The 17,221-nt window shown below is 41.6% G+C and overlaps 1 protein-coding gene across 17 annotated transcripts in view; it reads left to right on the top strand.

Moving 5' to 3' along the window:
- Positions 1 to 17,221, top strand: part of LOC138681740 (scavenger receptor cysteine-rich domain-containing protein DMBT1-like) — a 491,932-nt gene that overhangs the window by 147,477 nt on the left and 327,234 nt on the right. For 11 of the 17 annotated variants that reach the window (XM_069769545.1, XM_069725880.1, XM_069769547.1 and 8 more), the window contains 3 exons: positions 4,627 to 4,647; positions 8,397 to 8,417; positions 17,191 to 17,211. In XM_069769545.1, coding sequence (XP_069625646.1) covers positions 4,627 to 4,647; positions 8,397 to 8,417; positions 17,191 to 17,211 — 63 coding nt within the window. The remainder of the gene's footprint in view (positions 1 to 4,626; positions 4,648 to 8,396; positions 8,418 to 17,190; positions 17,212 to 17,221) is intronic. The other 6 variants (XM_069769550.1, XM_069725874.1, XM_069725873.1 and 3 more) reach the window with 1 other exon arrangement.

The raw sequence follows: 17,221 nt of genomic DNA on the forward strand, positions 1-17,221 counted from the left end.
GGTTAAATAGGAAACTCCCATATGCTGATGGAACAGGTGGAACCCAGAAACCCAGGAAAGACAAGTCACCCAGTACCATCAGCAACCACCAGAGGGAGCCCAAAAACAGAACTCACAACACCTAAGGCTCCATCTAACCTTACTGTCGCAGAGAATAAAGCAATGCAGGAAATAAGTTCAAGGGGAAGATACTGTGGTCAGATCGGCAGATAAAGGGGGAAAAGTGGTATTGCTCCCTATATCTCTATGCGTATCGGAGGTGGTGAGGCAGCTGTCAGATGGTGATGTGTATACACCGCTACAGCGGGATCCGGCGTTTAAGTACAAAAACGAATTAAGGACTTACTTGGGAAAATATGTCGATTTGGGAGTTATCTCTCAGAAAAAAGCGGAGAAGCTGCTGCTGGAGTTCCCAACCAGACCCCATTGGTATCATATTCCTAAAGTACATAAGTCTATAGATTGTCCCCCCCGGGCGTCCCATCGTATCTGGGATAGGATCGCTCACTGAGCCCCTATCCCAGTATATTGATTGGCTTTTATGCCCTTTGTTAAAAGACATTCCTTCTTATTTAAAAGACTTGAATGCCTTTTTGAAAAGTATAAGTATACAGAATTTTGAGTGGCAACAGAATTTTTCTTTGGCATCGATTGATGTGGAAAGTCTTTACACTAGAATCCCCCAGAAAATGGGAGTGGAGGCCATTGAGCAAATATTGGGCACTACAGAAAGAAGCCAGAATTTCATTGATTTTGTATGTGAGGGTCTAAATTTTATTTTAACCCATAACGCAGTCATGTTTTTGGACACTTGGTATGTACAAAATGGTGAGTACTGCTATGGGAACTCCAGCAGCTTGTACCTTCGCAAATTTGTTTTTGCGAAGGTACAAGAGAGATACATATATTCTGCCAGCAATGATCATTTGAAGCAGATCAAATTGTACCAGAGGTATGTCGATGACATAGTCATCCTTTGGGATGGATCAATGGATACATTTAATGAATTTGTATTATACCTCAATCAGAACAACAGGATGAATATGTCATTTACATCAGTATTTGGTGGGCAGCGGTTGGAATTTCTTGATGTGTTAGTAGAGATCAAAGAGGGCACTGTGTGCACCTCATTATATTGTAAACCAGTAGCGACCAATGCTATGATGCACTTTAATAGCTTTTACCCCAGCCATGTTAAACAAGCCTTACCCTACGGTCAATTCTTGAAGGTAAGAAGAGTGAATAACACAGAGGAGTGCTTTTCAAGGCAGTCGGTAGAGATGAAAGAAAGATTCATACAAAGAGGATATCCCGAGGTGTTGCTGCAGTCAGAGTTGGAAAGAGCTAGAGGAGATGAAGGAAGTGGAGAAATGGCTCCTGTGAAGGGGGTTAGCAAAAAAGGGAGACAAGATTTACCTTTTGCTTTAGGTACAGTGCTATGGACCAAGATATACGTGCAGCAATAAGGAGGAGTTGGCATATTCTAGAGCGGGACAAAGATATGGCAGATGTTATAGCGAGAGGTCCTTTGATTGCTAATAAATGCAGTATGAGGTTGAGGGACAGATTGGTAAGGAATCGTGTGGTCAAACAAGATAAGAATTGGTTGAGCGCAGGTATTCCTAAGGGGAATCACAAATGTGGCCATTGCCCTTTTTGCAATCAACACATCACAGAACCGGTTTTACGTATGGGAGCAGTAGATCATTTGGTTACTGGGCTTATAACATTCAAGACAGATCATGTAGTGTATGTCATCTTCTGCCCGTGCAGGTATTTATATATAGGGAAAACGACGCCCTTTGTACGTTAGGTTTCGGGAACATTTTAAATCTATTTCATCTGGTAAGGGGGTTCCTGGATTGATTTCCCATATTAAAGATAAACATAACGGGGACCCAGGGGTACTGACGTTTGAAGGGTTGAAAAGATCAGCCTTTTAGTGCATGGAGGTAATCTAGGTAACCTGTTACTCAGACGTGAAGTGGAATGGATCATGCGCATTGGCGCTATGGGTCCTTTGGGCTTCAACGACAGGCTTCAACACACTCGCAGCATGCTGTAAATGCATCTGAAAATTGATCCCACTCACCTATACAAGTGTATGGGTGAGTGTGAAACATCGGACTGCACTCTGATGTTATCTGAGCGCAGTGAAATTACCACTGATGCCTTCAGTGTAGGAGATGGAGAAATTACTTTCTCCATCTCCTCCACACCTGTGCTGTGATTCTCTCATTCGAGAGTATTAGAGTACAATGCACTGACACTTGGCACACATTTGTAGCAGAGTTTGAGCTCAGTGTCATTAGCATATTGTATCCGATGCTCTCACATTAGATGCTATACGTTAATGTGAACTCGGCCTAATAGTTGTCGTGCTCTCACCTGAGCTATCTATCTCTGTAGCTACTCAAGAGTGATCATAGGCCTCTTGGCTGCTTCTCTAATTAATGACCTCCTGCTTGGGATGTTAGTTTAGGTGTATGGCCATATGTTCCATTTTGGATGATGGATTGAACACTGCCCCGTGAGATGTTCAGAGCGTGGATTATTTTTTTATTACCTATCCCTGCTTTACTTTTCTCCACAACGTTATTCCTGACCTGTATGTTGTATTCCTTGGTTTTGCTGTTTGATCCTTAATATTCTTAAACAAACCTTTGAGACTTTCACAGAACAGCTGTAGTTATACTTAAAATAGTTTACATAAAATATTTAGAAGATCAGGTATTTTCTTTACACTTTGCAAATACTTGCTACTTTATATAAAATTCAAATAAAAAACATTTAAGCCATTGGGTAAAACTTGAAAAAATGTGCAACTGTTAATATGGTATGAATATTTTGAATAATTTGCCTTTTTTTCCATTTGTATATTCTGTTGCTCCTATACACGAAAATGAAATAAACATGTGTATAGCAAAACAAGTGCAATTGCAATAATTTTTTTGGGAGAAATAATTCATTTTCTGGAACAGGAAAGAAATATATCTTGGTACCGTGTTAGCCAGTAGATAGAAAAATATTTAGAATTGAGAGTCCTCAGTGGTTGACACCTTTTAATGGCTAACTGAAAAGATGGTAACAAATTGCAAGCTTTCGAGACTACACAGGTCTCTTCATCAGGCAAAGACTAAAACAAATTCTGAAGAATCACATATTCATGCACAACATATTATAGAAAAAAAAGGGGAAAACCCATGGATAAGCCAGGTGACATGAAGCAGAATTACCATGGGTGATAAACAGTTACGTCCATAAATGTTGGGCCAATTCTTAGATAAGGATTGTTTTATTGTCCTGTGATTAGGGTCTCTATTGTGATGACCCCACATGAGGGACAAGTTCCTTAGTTGATGTAAAAAGACATAAATCCATGTGACACATTCATTCCTGCAATGAGAGTGTCAAAGGTCGTCATCAGTTTATATTCCCAGACTCTTCTGTCTCTCTGCGATTTGAAGTTACCTTTTAGCAGAAGTAATTTCATGTCCATAATGTTATGATTTGGGAGACAGAAATGTATTGCCACAGGTATATCCATTCTTTTTTCTCTTATTGTATGGCGGTGAGAGTTCATCCTTGTTCTCAGTTTCTGCCCTGTCTCCCCCACATTCAGACCCCCAGTTGGACATTTAGTACAAATAATTAGGTACACCACATTAGAAGTGACGCACCTGAAAGTACCTGGTATCTTGTAGTCCTGATGTGAATTGAGGATCTTTATCTTGTCCGTGGTCATTATAAATAGACAGGTTTTACATTTTTTCTGGTTGCAAGGAAAGGTACCTGCAGCTGTTGGAGAGGACAGGGAGCTCTTGACAATGATGCTTCTTACATTTGGGGGCTGCCTAAAACACAGTAGTGGGGGGTCTGGAAAAATGGATTGTAAGCGGGCATCTTATTGCCTGATGAAGAGACCTATGTAGTCTCGAAAGCTTGCTCATCAAGAGAATGCAAAGAGTGTGCAAAGCAGTCATCAAAGCAAAAGGTGGCTACTTTGAAGAACCTAGCATATAATACATAATTTCAGTTGTTTCATACTTTTTTTGCTAAGTATATAATTCCACATGTGTTAATTCATAATTTTGATGCCTTCAGGCTATGTGCACACGTCAGGATTTCTTGCAGAAATTTCCTGAACAAAACCGGACATTTTCTGCAAGAAATCCGCTCGAGTTTTTTTTGCGTTTTTGTGCGTTTTTTTTACAGATTTTTTTGCGGATTTTTCCAGAGGTTCCAAATGCAATAATGTAGTGGGAAATCCGTAAAAATTCGCAAAATTAATGAACACCTGCTGGTGAGACTCTAGTCGTCTTGTGACGGAAAATATGCAAATTGCATATTTGCAACCACATAATAACCACTGGAACCAGCAAGTAGAGCCGAATCTTAGTGGTGTATATATTTCACACTGTTAGAATTTGTGAAGCTTGATGAAAATTTCTTCATTGAACAACCACTTTAATTTTAGCACGCATAGTAAGGACTCTGTAGTGAAACTTTGAGAAGCTCTGCACACTTAGCCAGACAGTCAGATAAATAGATGAATCAACAAAGGAAACCATGAGTTAACTTTTAAATTCTGTACTAATTGAGTTATATTTTTTCCTTTTTTTGCAGATGAACCTACCACAATTCCAGGTAACGTAATCTATGTATTTTTTTTTTCCGCAATATTATGAATTTGAATAGTTTGGCCTGTTCAAGCCATCCAAAGATCATTATGTTAAGTTACAGAACAATACCAGGTTAGCTGTTTTCAAAGTGAAGAAGAAATGGCTTATATCACCAAGACATGTAAAAATATACTCCAATTTTATGAGCTGTTTCATGTCTGTATACACTAAATATGGTACACAGTAGATTATACCTTTACAACACACTGGAAAAAAGAAGGAAATGTGTGTGGGTGTCTAATGAGTAGTGGCAACTATCGCATAGTACACAACAGGAAATGACAGGCTGGGATATATCTGTAAAAGTAGGGATAGGACTGGCAGCCCATGGCAGCAGTAGTACATTACATGGTAGAAATGAAGTATATGACTTGCTGGGATTTTATTCTGTTCACTGGTGGCAGCGGAAAAGTATAGAAGACAACAGAATGACAAGCAGATGACATGCCTGTTCCCATCATTGCCATCAACCAAGGGTGACTGAAAGTTGGCTCTGATTCATGCCTGATATATTTTTACAAATGTATAGTTTTCCACACTTTTGGAATATAAATTTACATGAATGGATGTGATAAAGCCAATGGCAGTGCGGAATACAATCTCTGACAGCGCATTGCAGGTTGAGCATGATAGTGTCATGCTGCTGCAGTGCAGTATAGCGCAACCTCCACCAGAGGGAGCTTGAGAGGGAAGTGAGACTGCTTACACAGAGCAGCAGCACAGGTGCTACCTAGTGGCGAGAGAGTGGTCAGACAAGCCGAGTCAAAAAACAGAGGCAGAAGTACCAAAGGGATAAGTAGTACACGTGGTCAGGAACAAAACAGGAGGTTCAGCAAAGGTCAGAAACGGATAATGCAGCACCCCAGAGACCTGGTCGTTGCAGTATGGCGCTCTGCTGCTAAGGGGAGCAGCGGTACGTCTGATGGCACTAAGGAGTTCTCCTGACCAGTTATCACCAGAACACATTACACTTCACACTCCGGCCACTAGGGGGAGAAAAAGTCTTTATTTATTGGGCCACTCCTCACACTGGTAAAACTAGGGGCTGGGGAAGAAGTTAGTCAGAAGCTGACTGGGTAGGAACCAGGCAACATCCCGTGGCAGGGGGTGTTGCAGGGAGAAGGCACAGGGGGGCCCCTGTCAGGCGTGGGAACCTGGCAGGTGCCTAGCGAACAGAACGTGACGGAACCGCGCCTGCACACCCTGCAGCGGTATCCTAAGAAAGAGACACGAAGGGAAGGATATTGTGGAACCGTGTAAATGAGATCAAGCACAAAGGAGAGCCAGTAAGAGTCGTGCCGAGAGAGAGAAAGGCAACATCTTACTGAGGCGCGTAGTCGGTGGCCGGAACACCGTAGGAGTAACTGACTTCAGGCCTTACTTCAAACTCCGCTGGACAGTCAGTCATAGGTTGGCTGTCTACCTTCTACACCTATGAAGACATAGGGGGCAACATTGGGAGAGGAGCGTCTCTAGGGTCCCGGAAGACCTCCAAGCCTTCCCGTCATACGGGTGGCGTCCTAGCCATAACATACCTGGGGGACGTTAGAAACTAGTAACATCTGGAACCAGATTACACTTCACACTCCGGCCACTAGGGGGAGAAAAAGTCTTTATTTATTGGGCCACTCCTCACACTGGTAAAACTAGGGGCTGGGGAAGAAGTTAGTCAGAAGCTGACTGGGTAGGAACCAGGCAACATCCCGTGGCAGGGGGTGTTGCAGGGAGAAGGCACAGGGGGGCCCCTGTCAGGCGTGGGAACCCGGCAGGTGCCTAGCGAACAGAACGTGACGGAACCGCGCCTGCACACCCTGCAGCGGTATCCTAAGAAAGAGACACGAAGGGAAGGATATTGTGGAACCGTGTAAATGAGATCAAGCACAAAGGAGAGCCAGTAAGAGTCGTGCCGAGAGAGAGAAAGGCAACATCTTACTGAGGCGCGTAGTCGGTGGCCGGAACACCGTAGGAGTAACTGACTTCAGGCCTTACTTCAAACTCCGCTGGACAGTCAGTCATAGGTTGGCTGTCTACCTTCTACACCTATGAAGACATAGGGGGCAACATTGGGAGAGGAGCGTCTCTAGGGTCCCGGAAGACCTCCAAGCCTTCCCGTCATACGGGTGGCGTCCTAGCCATAACATACCTGGGGGACGTTAGAAACTAGTAACATCTGGAACCAAAGAACGAGAGAGAGCTGTAGAGAACGAACGAGAACAGCAGTTGTGAGGACTATTCCGAATGCTCAGCAGGATAGGACTACAACACACAGGCGCTAGTGGTAGGCAACGATTTCCATCTGTGAAGGAAACTCTGGATGTGCCCATCGGACCGGCTGGTCTCTGATAGCCCGGTTAAACGTACTCTGGATAGAGGATCTTGAAGCCTTCAGTAAAGAGGTAAAGAGACTGCAACCTTGTGTCCTCATTATTGACTGTACCTCATACCATCACCATCCACCTTACTGGGAAGCCCTGGGGACATACTTCACCTGTGGGAAGGTATACCACCCAGCTGCCATTCCATCACCCCAGTGGACCCAATAGCAGCGTCGGTCACCCTGACCGAACACCACAGGTGGCGTCACGAACCCTTGACAGACAGAAATACTAATTTCATTGGATGCCCCTTAGCAGGGTTGCGGACCGGGTCTAGCCACCATGACAGCCTCAGAACCAAACCAGAGAGAGGCCCGGTATCGAAACACGTGGCCCTGTGTCTGGTGGCGATCCAATAAGACGTAGTCAGAAGGCAGAAGCGAGTCCGAATACAAGCCATGTCAGAAACCAGAAAATCAAACCGACAAACAGAGAAACGCTGGTAAAAGGGCAGACAGAGGGAGTCAACAGACACAGGGCAAGTCAGGGATCACAGCAGGACAAATCAAGAGCTACCAAAGTCAGGTTCACACGCCGAAGGCAGAACTATAGCTGATATCGCCAGCAGGATGCATAGGAGCTAAGTAGAAAACCTGAACCCAGAATGAGGCAGAGCAAAGTTAACCCATGACATGATCTACCCGGAAAAAGGGCAGACAGGGTTAAACCCAGGAACGGATCATGACGGATAGTGTGCCCAAAATTAACCAAACCAGTTCTTGCCAATTATTCAATCTGCTGAGCCAGAGGTCCATGAGATCAGGTGCAGGCTATCTGCTAGAGAAAAACACAGGTGTAAAATACAGTTTTCACAAAGGTGATTTTTTGATGCAGGGGCCTGTAGAAAACTTTATCGACATTATTGGCTTATTTTGTGTCTGTTTTGTTGTTATACTGGATTTAAGAGACAAATAAAAGAGAAATATAGCATTAGTTTTTAAAGAAATTGTCCATCGGTGGGGAAATTTTCAACAAGCCCTCACCTTGCCAAATCCTAACTCAAGTCTCAGACACTTTTCAATAGAAATATTGTACAAAGAGGTGAGACTCTTGTGGGCATGTGACCGCAAATATGCTAATTGTAAAGACAAATTACAGTAGTGTCTACATTCCACAATGTTAGTATTTGTGAAGCTGCAATGCTTGCGGAAAAATTCTTAGTTGAACAAGCACTTTAATTTTTGCACTCATAGTGAGGCCTCATTAGTGAAACTTTGAGATGCATTGCACACTTAGCCAGATGGTTTGTAAAATAGATGGATCAACAAATGCAGAATAAATATGACTTTGAGTTCTCTTTTAAACCCTGTTCTAATTGAGGTTATTTTTATTTCTATAGTTGAATCTAACACAATTCCAGGTAACATAAAATATATATTTTCTTCGCAACATTATGAAATTGAACTGTTCTATGTGGCTTGTCAACAAATATATATATATATACAGTGGGGCAAAAAAGTATTTAGTCAGTCAGCAATAGTGCAAGTTCCACCACTTAAAAAGATGAGAGGCGTCTGTAATTTACATCATAGGTAGACCTCAACTATGGGAGACAAACTGAGAAAAAAAAATCCAGAAAATCACATTGTCTGTTTTTTTAACAATTTATTTGCATATTATGGTGGAAAATAAGTATTTGGTCAGAAACAAAATTTCATCTCAATACTTTGTAATATATCCTTTGTTGGCAATGACAGAGGTCAAACGTTTTCTGTAAGTCTTCACAAGGTTGCCACACACTGTTGTTGGTATGTTGGCCCATTCCTCCATGCAGATCTCCTCTAGAGCAGTGATGTTTTTGGCTTTTCACTTGGCAACACGGACTTTCAACTCCCTCCAAAGGTTTTCTATAGGGTTGAGATCTGGAGACTGGCTAGGCCACTCCAGGACCTTAAAATGCTTCTTACGAAGCCACTCCTTCGTTGCCCTGGCGGTGTGCTTTGGATCATTGTCATGTTGAAAGACCCAGCCACGTTTCATCTTCAATGCCCTTGCTGATGGAAGCAGGTTTTCACTCAAAATCTCACGATACATGGCCCCATTCATTCTTTCATGTACCCAGATCAGTCGTCCTGGCCCCTTTGCAGAGAAACAGCCCCAAAGCATGATGTTTCCACCACCATGCTTTACAGTAGGTATGGTGTTTGATGGTTGCAACTCAGTATTCTTTTTCCTCCAAACACGACAAGTTGTGTTTCTACCAAACAGTTCCAGTTTGGTTTCATCAGACCATAGGACATTCTCCCAAAACTCCTCTGGATCATCCAAATGCTCTCTAGCAAACTTCAGACGGGCCTGGACATGTACTGGCTTAAGCAGTGGGACACGTCTGGCACTGCAGGATCTGAGTCCATGGTGGCATAGTGTGTTACTTATGGTAAGCCTTGTTACATTGGTCCCAGCTCTCTGTAGTTCATTCACTAGGTCCCCCCGCGTGGTTCTGGGATTTTTGCTCACCGTTCTTGTGATCATTCTGACCCCACTGGGTGGGATTTTGCGTGGAGCCCCAGATCGAGGGAGATTATCAGTGGTCTTGTATGTCTTCCATTTTCTAATTATTGCTCCCACTGTTGATTTCTTCACTCCAAGCTGGTTGGCTATTGCAGATTCAGTCTTCCCAGCCTGGTGCAGGGCTACAATTTTGTTTCTGGTGTCCTCTGACAGCTCTTTGGTCTTCACCATAGCGGAGTTTGGAGTCAGACTGTTTGAGGGTGTGCACAGGTGTCTTTTTATACTGATAACAAGTTTAAACAGGTGCCATTACTACAGGTAATGAGTGGAGGAAAGAGGAGACTCTTAAAAAAGAAGTTACAGGTCTGTGAGAGCCAGAAATCTTGATTGTTTGTTTCTGACCAAATACTTATTTTCCACCATAATATGCAAATAAATTGTTAAAAAAAACAGACAATGTGATTTTCTGGATTTTTTTTTTCTCAGTTTGTCTCCCATAGTTGAGGTCTACCTATGATGTAAATTACAGACGCCTCTCATCTTTTTAAGTGGTGGAACTTGCACTATTGCTGACTGACTAAATACTTTTTTGCCCCACTGTATATATATATATATTTTTTTTTTATTTTTTTATTTTTTATTTTTTAACATTATGAAATTGAACTGTTTGTACTGTGTGACTGAAAAATAATCCCTATTGTGGAAGCTGTATTAATGTCTGTGCATGCAGAAGAGAGTACACTTCCCAGGAGCTGTAGAGTATACCTATAATACACATTGGGATAGAGCTGGCGGAAGGCACCAAATAATATAAAGGACAATATAAGGTGCGTTCACAGCCCGGGGTCTACCATGCAGAGATATTACCTGCTGCTTGGTAATGGCGGACAGTATATGGCAGTATAATGAGAACACACATGGGTTAACGTCACTCGGTATGTAAGGAGTTGGACCCTGTTGCGTCACAGAGCCACAATACCACTGAATGAACACTAGTGTTTGGTCACAGGACTCTGCCTCAAGGACACAGGGTTAGAGTCCTACTTGACCACTAGTGCTTGGTTCCGCACCTGCGGTTCCAGGGAAAACTAATCGTAATAAATTTAGCGCAGCACCGCCCTGGCGGATGCCACTAACCTCCCTAAGTAGGGATAGGAAAGCGCACTAGTTGCGCACGGCGCCACACTGGCGGATGCTGATTGTGACCCTGTAGAAACGTGCTCACTACAGCATAGCACAAACTGGCAATAGTCAGCTCCAATCACACACACTAAGACAACAACGCTGAGGAAGGGGTTCAATTAGGAGCTTTCACCAGAACATACATGCATCCATACACACTACGTTTTGAGGTTATACTAGCGGCCATGCAAACCTTTTATAGTTGGCAGCCTTCTGGGACCTTGCCAGTGGTCCAATGGGAGCCGCTTAAGGACCTGGGCATGTGACCTTTGACCTCCAATGAGAGGTCATCCCACGAGCATGCCCAGTAGGCAAAAAGCAGGACTTCATCCCATGAATGTCTGCTCGCCACTGACTAGTGCTGGATACAATAGCTTGACCTGGTATGGCAGCAGTAACCAGATGCACAGCATCAGCTTGAGCCAGACACTGGGACTGATATCTCTGCTGAGCAGAGTCCTCTGCGGCTGAAGAAGAATGGGGGATCGCATAGACATGGTTTGAGATTCCCCCTGTGCAGTGGCAGGAACTTGACACCTAACACACTGGTTAATCATAGACCAAAGAACATGGCGATAACATATATGTTGTTTTATATAAAGAATATTTGAAGTGAGTCACCTGCATCGTGATACATGGACATCTGCCTTGACCAATTGCATAGACCAATTGGGAAAACACATAAACCAACAGAAAAAGGCTGAAAAGAAGAATATTATATTTAAAAGCCTTTTTATTTGTGAACAATTGGGTACGTGGTGGCAAATAAGAAGAGCATATACAGACATAAAAATAAATATAAAATTTGAACCAGGAAGATCCTACTGAACAATTAAAGCTGCTGGACAGTTACCAGGAAAAGAAACAACCTTGAATGGTATTGTTGTGTTATCAAACAATTCAATGTAATGTCATAGGAAAAATCACACAAGTGTAATAGTTCAATACACATGGATAGAGAGTAAATAGTGTGATGTCAACAGTTGAAAATACCCAAGACCTGTGAAAAGTTGTCTATAGTATTGCACATGCCCTGCGTATCAGGTGTGCATAGTCCATCACTATTCTACATTAAAATATTATTTGATATATCAAGAACCAGTAAATGGGGAAATACCTGAGTCATATGGTGTCCCGCAGGCTATGTGGCGCTCACCCTGACGTGCGTTTCGGTGAGTCCTTCATCATCTGAAACGTATGCCTGATTCATTTTTACAAATGTAAATATTTCCACATATGTAACCTGATCTGAATGGATGTGAGAAATCCAGGTAATAATGAATATAATGTCTGACAGCACACTGGAGATGCAACATCATACTATGCCCATAGCAAACTGGACCAGATATTGCCAATGTTCCAAACGGCTGAGCCAGAAATCCACAGGATAGGGTTTCAGGGCTGGAGAAAGGACATAGAAGGAGAAACAATTTTCACAAAAGAGATTATTTGAGGCAAATGCCTTTCTCTGTCTGTAGAAAACTCTATTTTATCAACACCATTGGCTTTTTGTACCTATTTTATTGTTATACTGGATTTAAAGACAAAAAAGAAATTAAATGTTCCATTTTTAAAAAGTTGTCCATCTTAAGGAAACTTTAGGCAGGCAAACACTGTAACTTCCAAATTCTAACTAGTGTCTCAGGCACGTTTCAATAGAATCTAATGAGGAAAGCAGGTGAGACTCTTGTCGGCTTGGTAATGCAAATATGCAAATAGGATATTTGTGATCAAGTGACGACCACTGGATCTGGTCCAGCAAGTGAAACCGAATACTAGCAGTGTGTACATTCTGCATTTTTAGGATTTGGCAAGCTTCAGTGTGTTAGGCGTCAGGATTCTCCCGCTGTACAGGAGGAATCCCAAGTCATGTCTTTTGCAGTCTCCCATTCTGTCTCAGCCACAGAGGACTCTGCTCAGCAAAGATGTTGGTCACAGCGTCTTGCTCAGTCTCAAGCTGTACGTCTGGTTGCTGCTGCCTCTACAGGTTCAGCTATAGCAACCAGCATTAGACAGCGGCGAGCAGACGCTCCTGGGACTAAGTCCAGCTTTTGCTCTTCTGAGCATGCCCATGAGATGACCACTCATTGGTGGTATGAGGTCACATGCCCAGGTCCTCAAGTGAGTTCGGATTGGCTTACTAGCAAGGTCCTTGCAGACTGGCATCTATAAAAGGATCTCATGGCCACACGGCCGTTCGCTAGTATAGACCATGACAAGCGTGTGTGTGTGTGTGCATGTGTGAATGACTCTGGTGAAAGCTCCTAATGAACCCCTACCCTCTGGTTGTTGCAAGAGTACTAGGGTGGAGTCAGAGTCAACGCCAGGTAGTGGCATCGCCATTGCGACGCCGTGCGCATAGTGGATCCAGTCATACTCTAATTCCCGCATCCTTGGGGCTGAGTCTAGAGACCACACTCAAGCCAAATATATAGAGGCATCACCAGTGCGACGCCGTGCACACAGTGGGTCCAGTCAGACTCTAATCCCTGCGTTTTAGGGGCTGAGTCAGCGACCGAACTTGCCCAAATCTGCTGTGACCTGTGACAACTAACAGGCAACAGCGTTATTGTATTAGTTTGCTACGACTCTGTGGAGCAACAGAGTTTGCTGCTGTTCACAACAGTTGACATTTAACCCGCGTGTATTTGGTGCTCTACCGCCATATCGTGTCCACCATTGCCTAGAAGCGATTTCCATCTCCGCACGGTGGACCCTGGGTTGCGAACACACCTTATTAATATATTTATTTGGTGCATTCCGCCAATCCTAACACGGTGCTTGCTTAACCCTGCTGTTCTGTTAGGTCAAAAATGACCGTTTTTGAAATTCTATAATGTTATAAAAATTCAGCGTGTGATTCTGAGACTTGAGGCTCCCTGACTTTTCGTCATTAGGGGGGTACTCTCTGTGGGAATTTTTTTTTTTTTTAATTTTTGTTTACTTTATTTGGTACAATTTTTTTTACACTTGTACTGTTCGGTCAAAAATGACCGATAGGCCTTTATTCAGCTCTCCAGACAATTTTTGACAAAAATAAAGGTGCTATCACCTCATTTTGAACTATATATTGCATCTACTACTATTTATCAATGTATCTGACTACTTTTGGTCAGAAAAGATTTACACATATCAACATTTTCAAGTTGCGATACAGCCGACGGATTCGCTTCCAGTATAGCTATGCGCAATTTATTTCACTGGTTTTTATTTACCCTGCTGTTCATATAGATCTAGTTCCATTCAGTTGTCAACATTTCATATTGTAAATCATGATTTTCTGATTTTCCATGTGTTTGCTGGTTGTACAGTATTACACTGTGCAATGCTGTCCTAAGCAGAATTCACCTAAAGTGTTGTACTGTGAGCTTTTTCCTGCTGCAGGGTGGTGTCTGCTCTGATCTTATCTGTAGACAGATAACATAGCAGTGTAGAGTTTCAGTTCAGCTGGAGACAACACAGAGTGAGCAGAGGTTCAGACGTCAGAGCTCTGAAGTCCCATTTTTACAGGTATGTTACAGATAAATTATTCTTTTATTCTAAAATTATTCAATATTCTCACTGCTGTGATAAAATGGATGATAGGGGGTTAGCATTAGGGTTGTGTAGACTCAATGTCTGCTTATGAGTACATATTCTCACTGCTGTGATAGAATGGATGATAGGGGGTTAGCATTAGGGTTGTGTAGACTCAATGTCTGCTTATGAGTACATATTCTCACTGCTGTGATAGAATGAGTGCATGCCTCATTTTTGTTTGCGACGCTCCAGCACCATAATCACAGGGCATATCTCAATGTGTGACGGGACGTTATTGTGTGTATTGTTGCGAAATTGTTTTGATTTTTTTTTTCATTCATTGTTTATGGATATATTTTATTTTTTCATTCAACAGTGATGCCTTACAGCATGAGAAGAAGACACTTCACCCAAGCTGAATTGGAGGAGTTTATAAACGACTCCGATACAGACGAGGATGTCCCACCTGAAAATGTCTCCGAAGAGGAGGACAACATTAGTGAGGATGAAGATATTGCCGAGAACTCGGATTCTGAGGGTGAATCTGATGTGGAAACCCCGACAACCGGTCTGACGCAAGAAATCAATTCAAAAAACAAAGATGTCGTTTGGAAATTGCAGCCTCCTGCTCCGACTGGTAGAAGGTCTTCATCAAATGTCATCACAAATACTCCAGGTCCCACTAGATATGCAATTGCTAGAATTGATGACATTCAATCGGCATTCCTATTATTCATAAATATAGCCATGCAAAATATACTTATCCAAATGACAAACATTGAGGGAAAAAAGGTTTATGGCGATAAATGGAAGAACTTCGATGTGACGGCTATGAATGCTTACATCGGGTTACTTCTATTAGCTGGAGTATACAAATCATATGGAGAGTCCACTAAAAGTTTGTGGAATTCGGAAACGGGGCGCCATATATTTAGGGCCACCATGTCTTTAGAAAGATTCCACGAAATTTCCAGAGTTCTACGGTTTGATGACAAAACGGATAGATCTGAAAGAAGAAGCACAGATAAACTTGCCCCAATTAGGGATTTGTGGAGTAAATGGGTCGAGATACTCCCAAAATGTTATAATACCGTAGAAAATGTCACTGTTGATGAGCAGCTGGTGTCATTTAGAGGCAGGTGCCCATTCAGGCAATACATTCCAAGTAAACCAGCAAAATACGGTATAAAAATCTGGACTCTGTGTGACAGTAAAACATCATATGCTGCAAATGTTCAAGTATATATTGGAAAAAACCCTCTAGAAAGACCTGAAAAAAACCAAGGCATGAGGGTAGTTTTGGACTTGACCCATGGACTCAAAGGGAGAAACGTTACCTGTGACAATTTCTTCACATCCTACCAATTGGGGCAGATGTTACAAAAAAACAATATAACTATGCTGGGTACTGTACGAAAAAATAAACCTGAACTTCCACAGGGTATCCTCAATAAGAGAGACGTACACAGTTCAATGTTTTATTTTACAAAGGACACTACGGTAGTGTCGTACGTTCCCAAAAAAATTAAACAAGTTATCCTCATGAGCACCATGCACCATGATGCAAAAATAAGTGAGAGAGATGACAGAAAGCCAGACATGATTCTTCACTATAACGCCACTAAAGGTGCTGTTGACACATTAGACCAGCTTGTAGGCACGTATACATGTAAAAGAAAAACAAATAGGTGGCCTATGATTCTCTTTTACAACCTGATCGATGTATCTGCCTATAATGCCTTTGTATTGTGGCGGGAAATAAACCCCAAATGGCAAGAAAAAAAATTACACAAACGACGGCTTTTTATTGAGGAATTGGGGAAGTCTCTCACTAATCCATATGTAAAAACACGGCCACGAAATCCAAGAAATGAGAGTGCAGAAAAAGTGGCCCGACAAATTCGAGAGCATGGTGGAGACGGCGAGCCAACAGCTTCGACCACCACTGATACTGAAACGGCTTCCACCATCGCAACCAGCTGCAAGCGAAAAAGATGCTCATTCTGTCCAACGTCCAGTAACCATAAATCTAATATTATGTGTTGTAAATGTGCAAAATACTTGTGCAAGCGTCATGTAAATTATACATGTGATCAATGCAAGTAATACATTGATCGCATTTATCATTTGTTTTTGACAAAAAACCTTTTTTTCTTTTAAAGTTTGTATATAGTTTAGAATAAAGAAAAGTTTTTATGTGCAATATGAAGCAAATATTGCAAAAAATGTTAATTTATTTGATTCAAAAAATAAAAGTTTTTGATTTAATTTTTCATCTGATTATTGAAAACCATGTTCACATACAGTAAAACAATGCAACAGGTAATCAAATAACACTTGAATTAGGTACAAATCACAACTTTGTTAGGTCCGGTCAAAAATGACCGGGAACAGTATAAGTGTATAAAAAACAACGTTTTTTGCCATTTTATAGAGAAAAAAGCTTTTTTTTTTTTTTTGCCTTTGAAAAAAGTATATCTACATAATGTTTGATATTATTACTTATAGTTAACATTTAGATCAAGATATTTTTTTTTATCTGCAAAAATAATCAATTTTTACAAAAATCGAAAAAATACCATGTTCCCTTTTGGATATAAAAAAAATATAAAACAAGCTTTGTATTTATTTTTTTTTCTGGTATTTGAACAACCATCTTCACAAGCAATATAATAGTGCAAAAACTGTTTAAAAAAACCACTTAGATTAGCTAAAAATGATTATTTTATAAGGACGGTCAAAAATGACTGGGAACAGTACAAGTGTATGTGAAATCTAAACAGAACAGCAGGGTTAAAAATATCTTCAGGTGAAGAAACGATTTAAATTTGAAAAACATAGTGATACCTCAGTAGCAAAAGTTTCCTAAACTTTCCACTGTTATCTTCAGGTAAATAGGTGGATGAACAAAGGCAGAAGAAATATAAGTTTGAGTTAACTTTTAAATTATTTTCTAATTGAGCTTATTATTATTTCTGCAGTTGAACCTACCACTATTCAAGGTAACATAAA

The sequence above is a fragment of the Ranitomeya imitator genome, chromosome 5 (genome assembly GCF_032444005.1).
Source record: "Ranitomeya imitator isolate aRanImi1 chromosome 5, aRanImi1.pri, whole genome shotgun sequence".
NCBI lineage: Eukaryota > Metazoa > Chordata > Amphibia > Anura > Dendrobatidae > Ranitomeya > Ranitomeya imitator.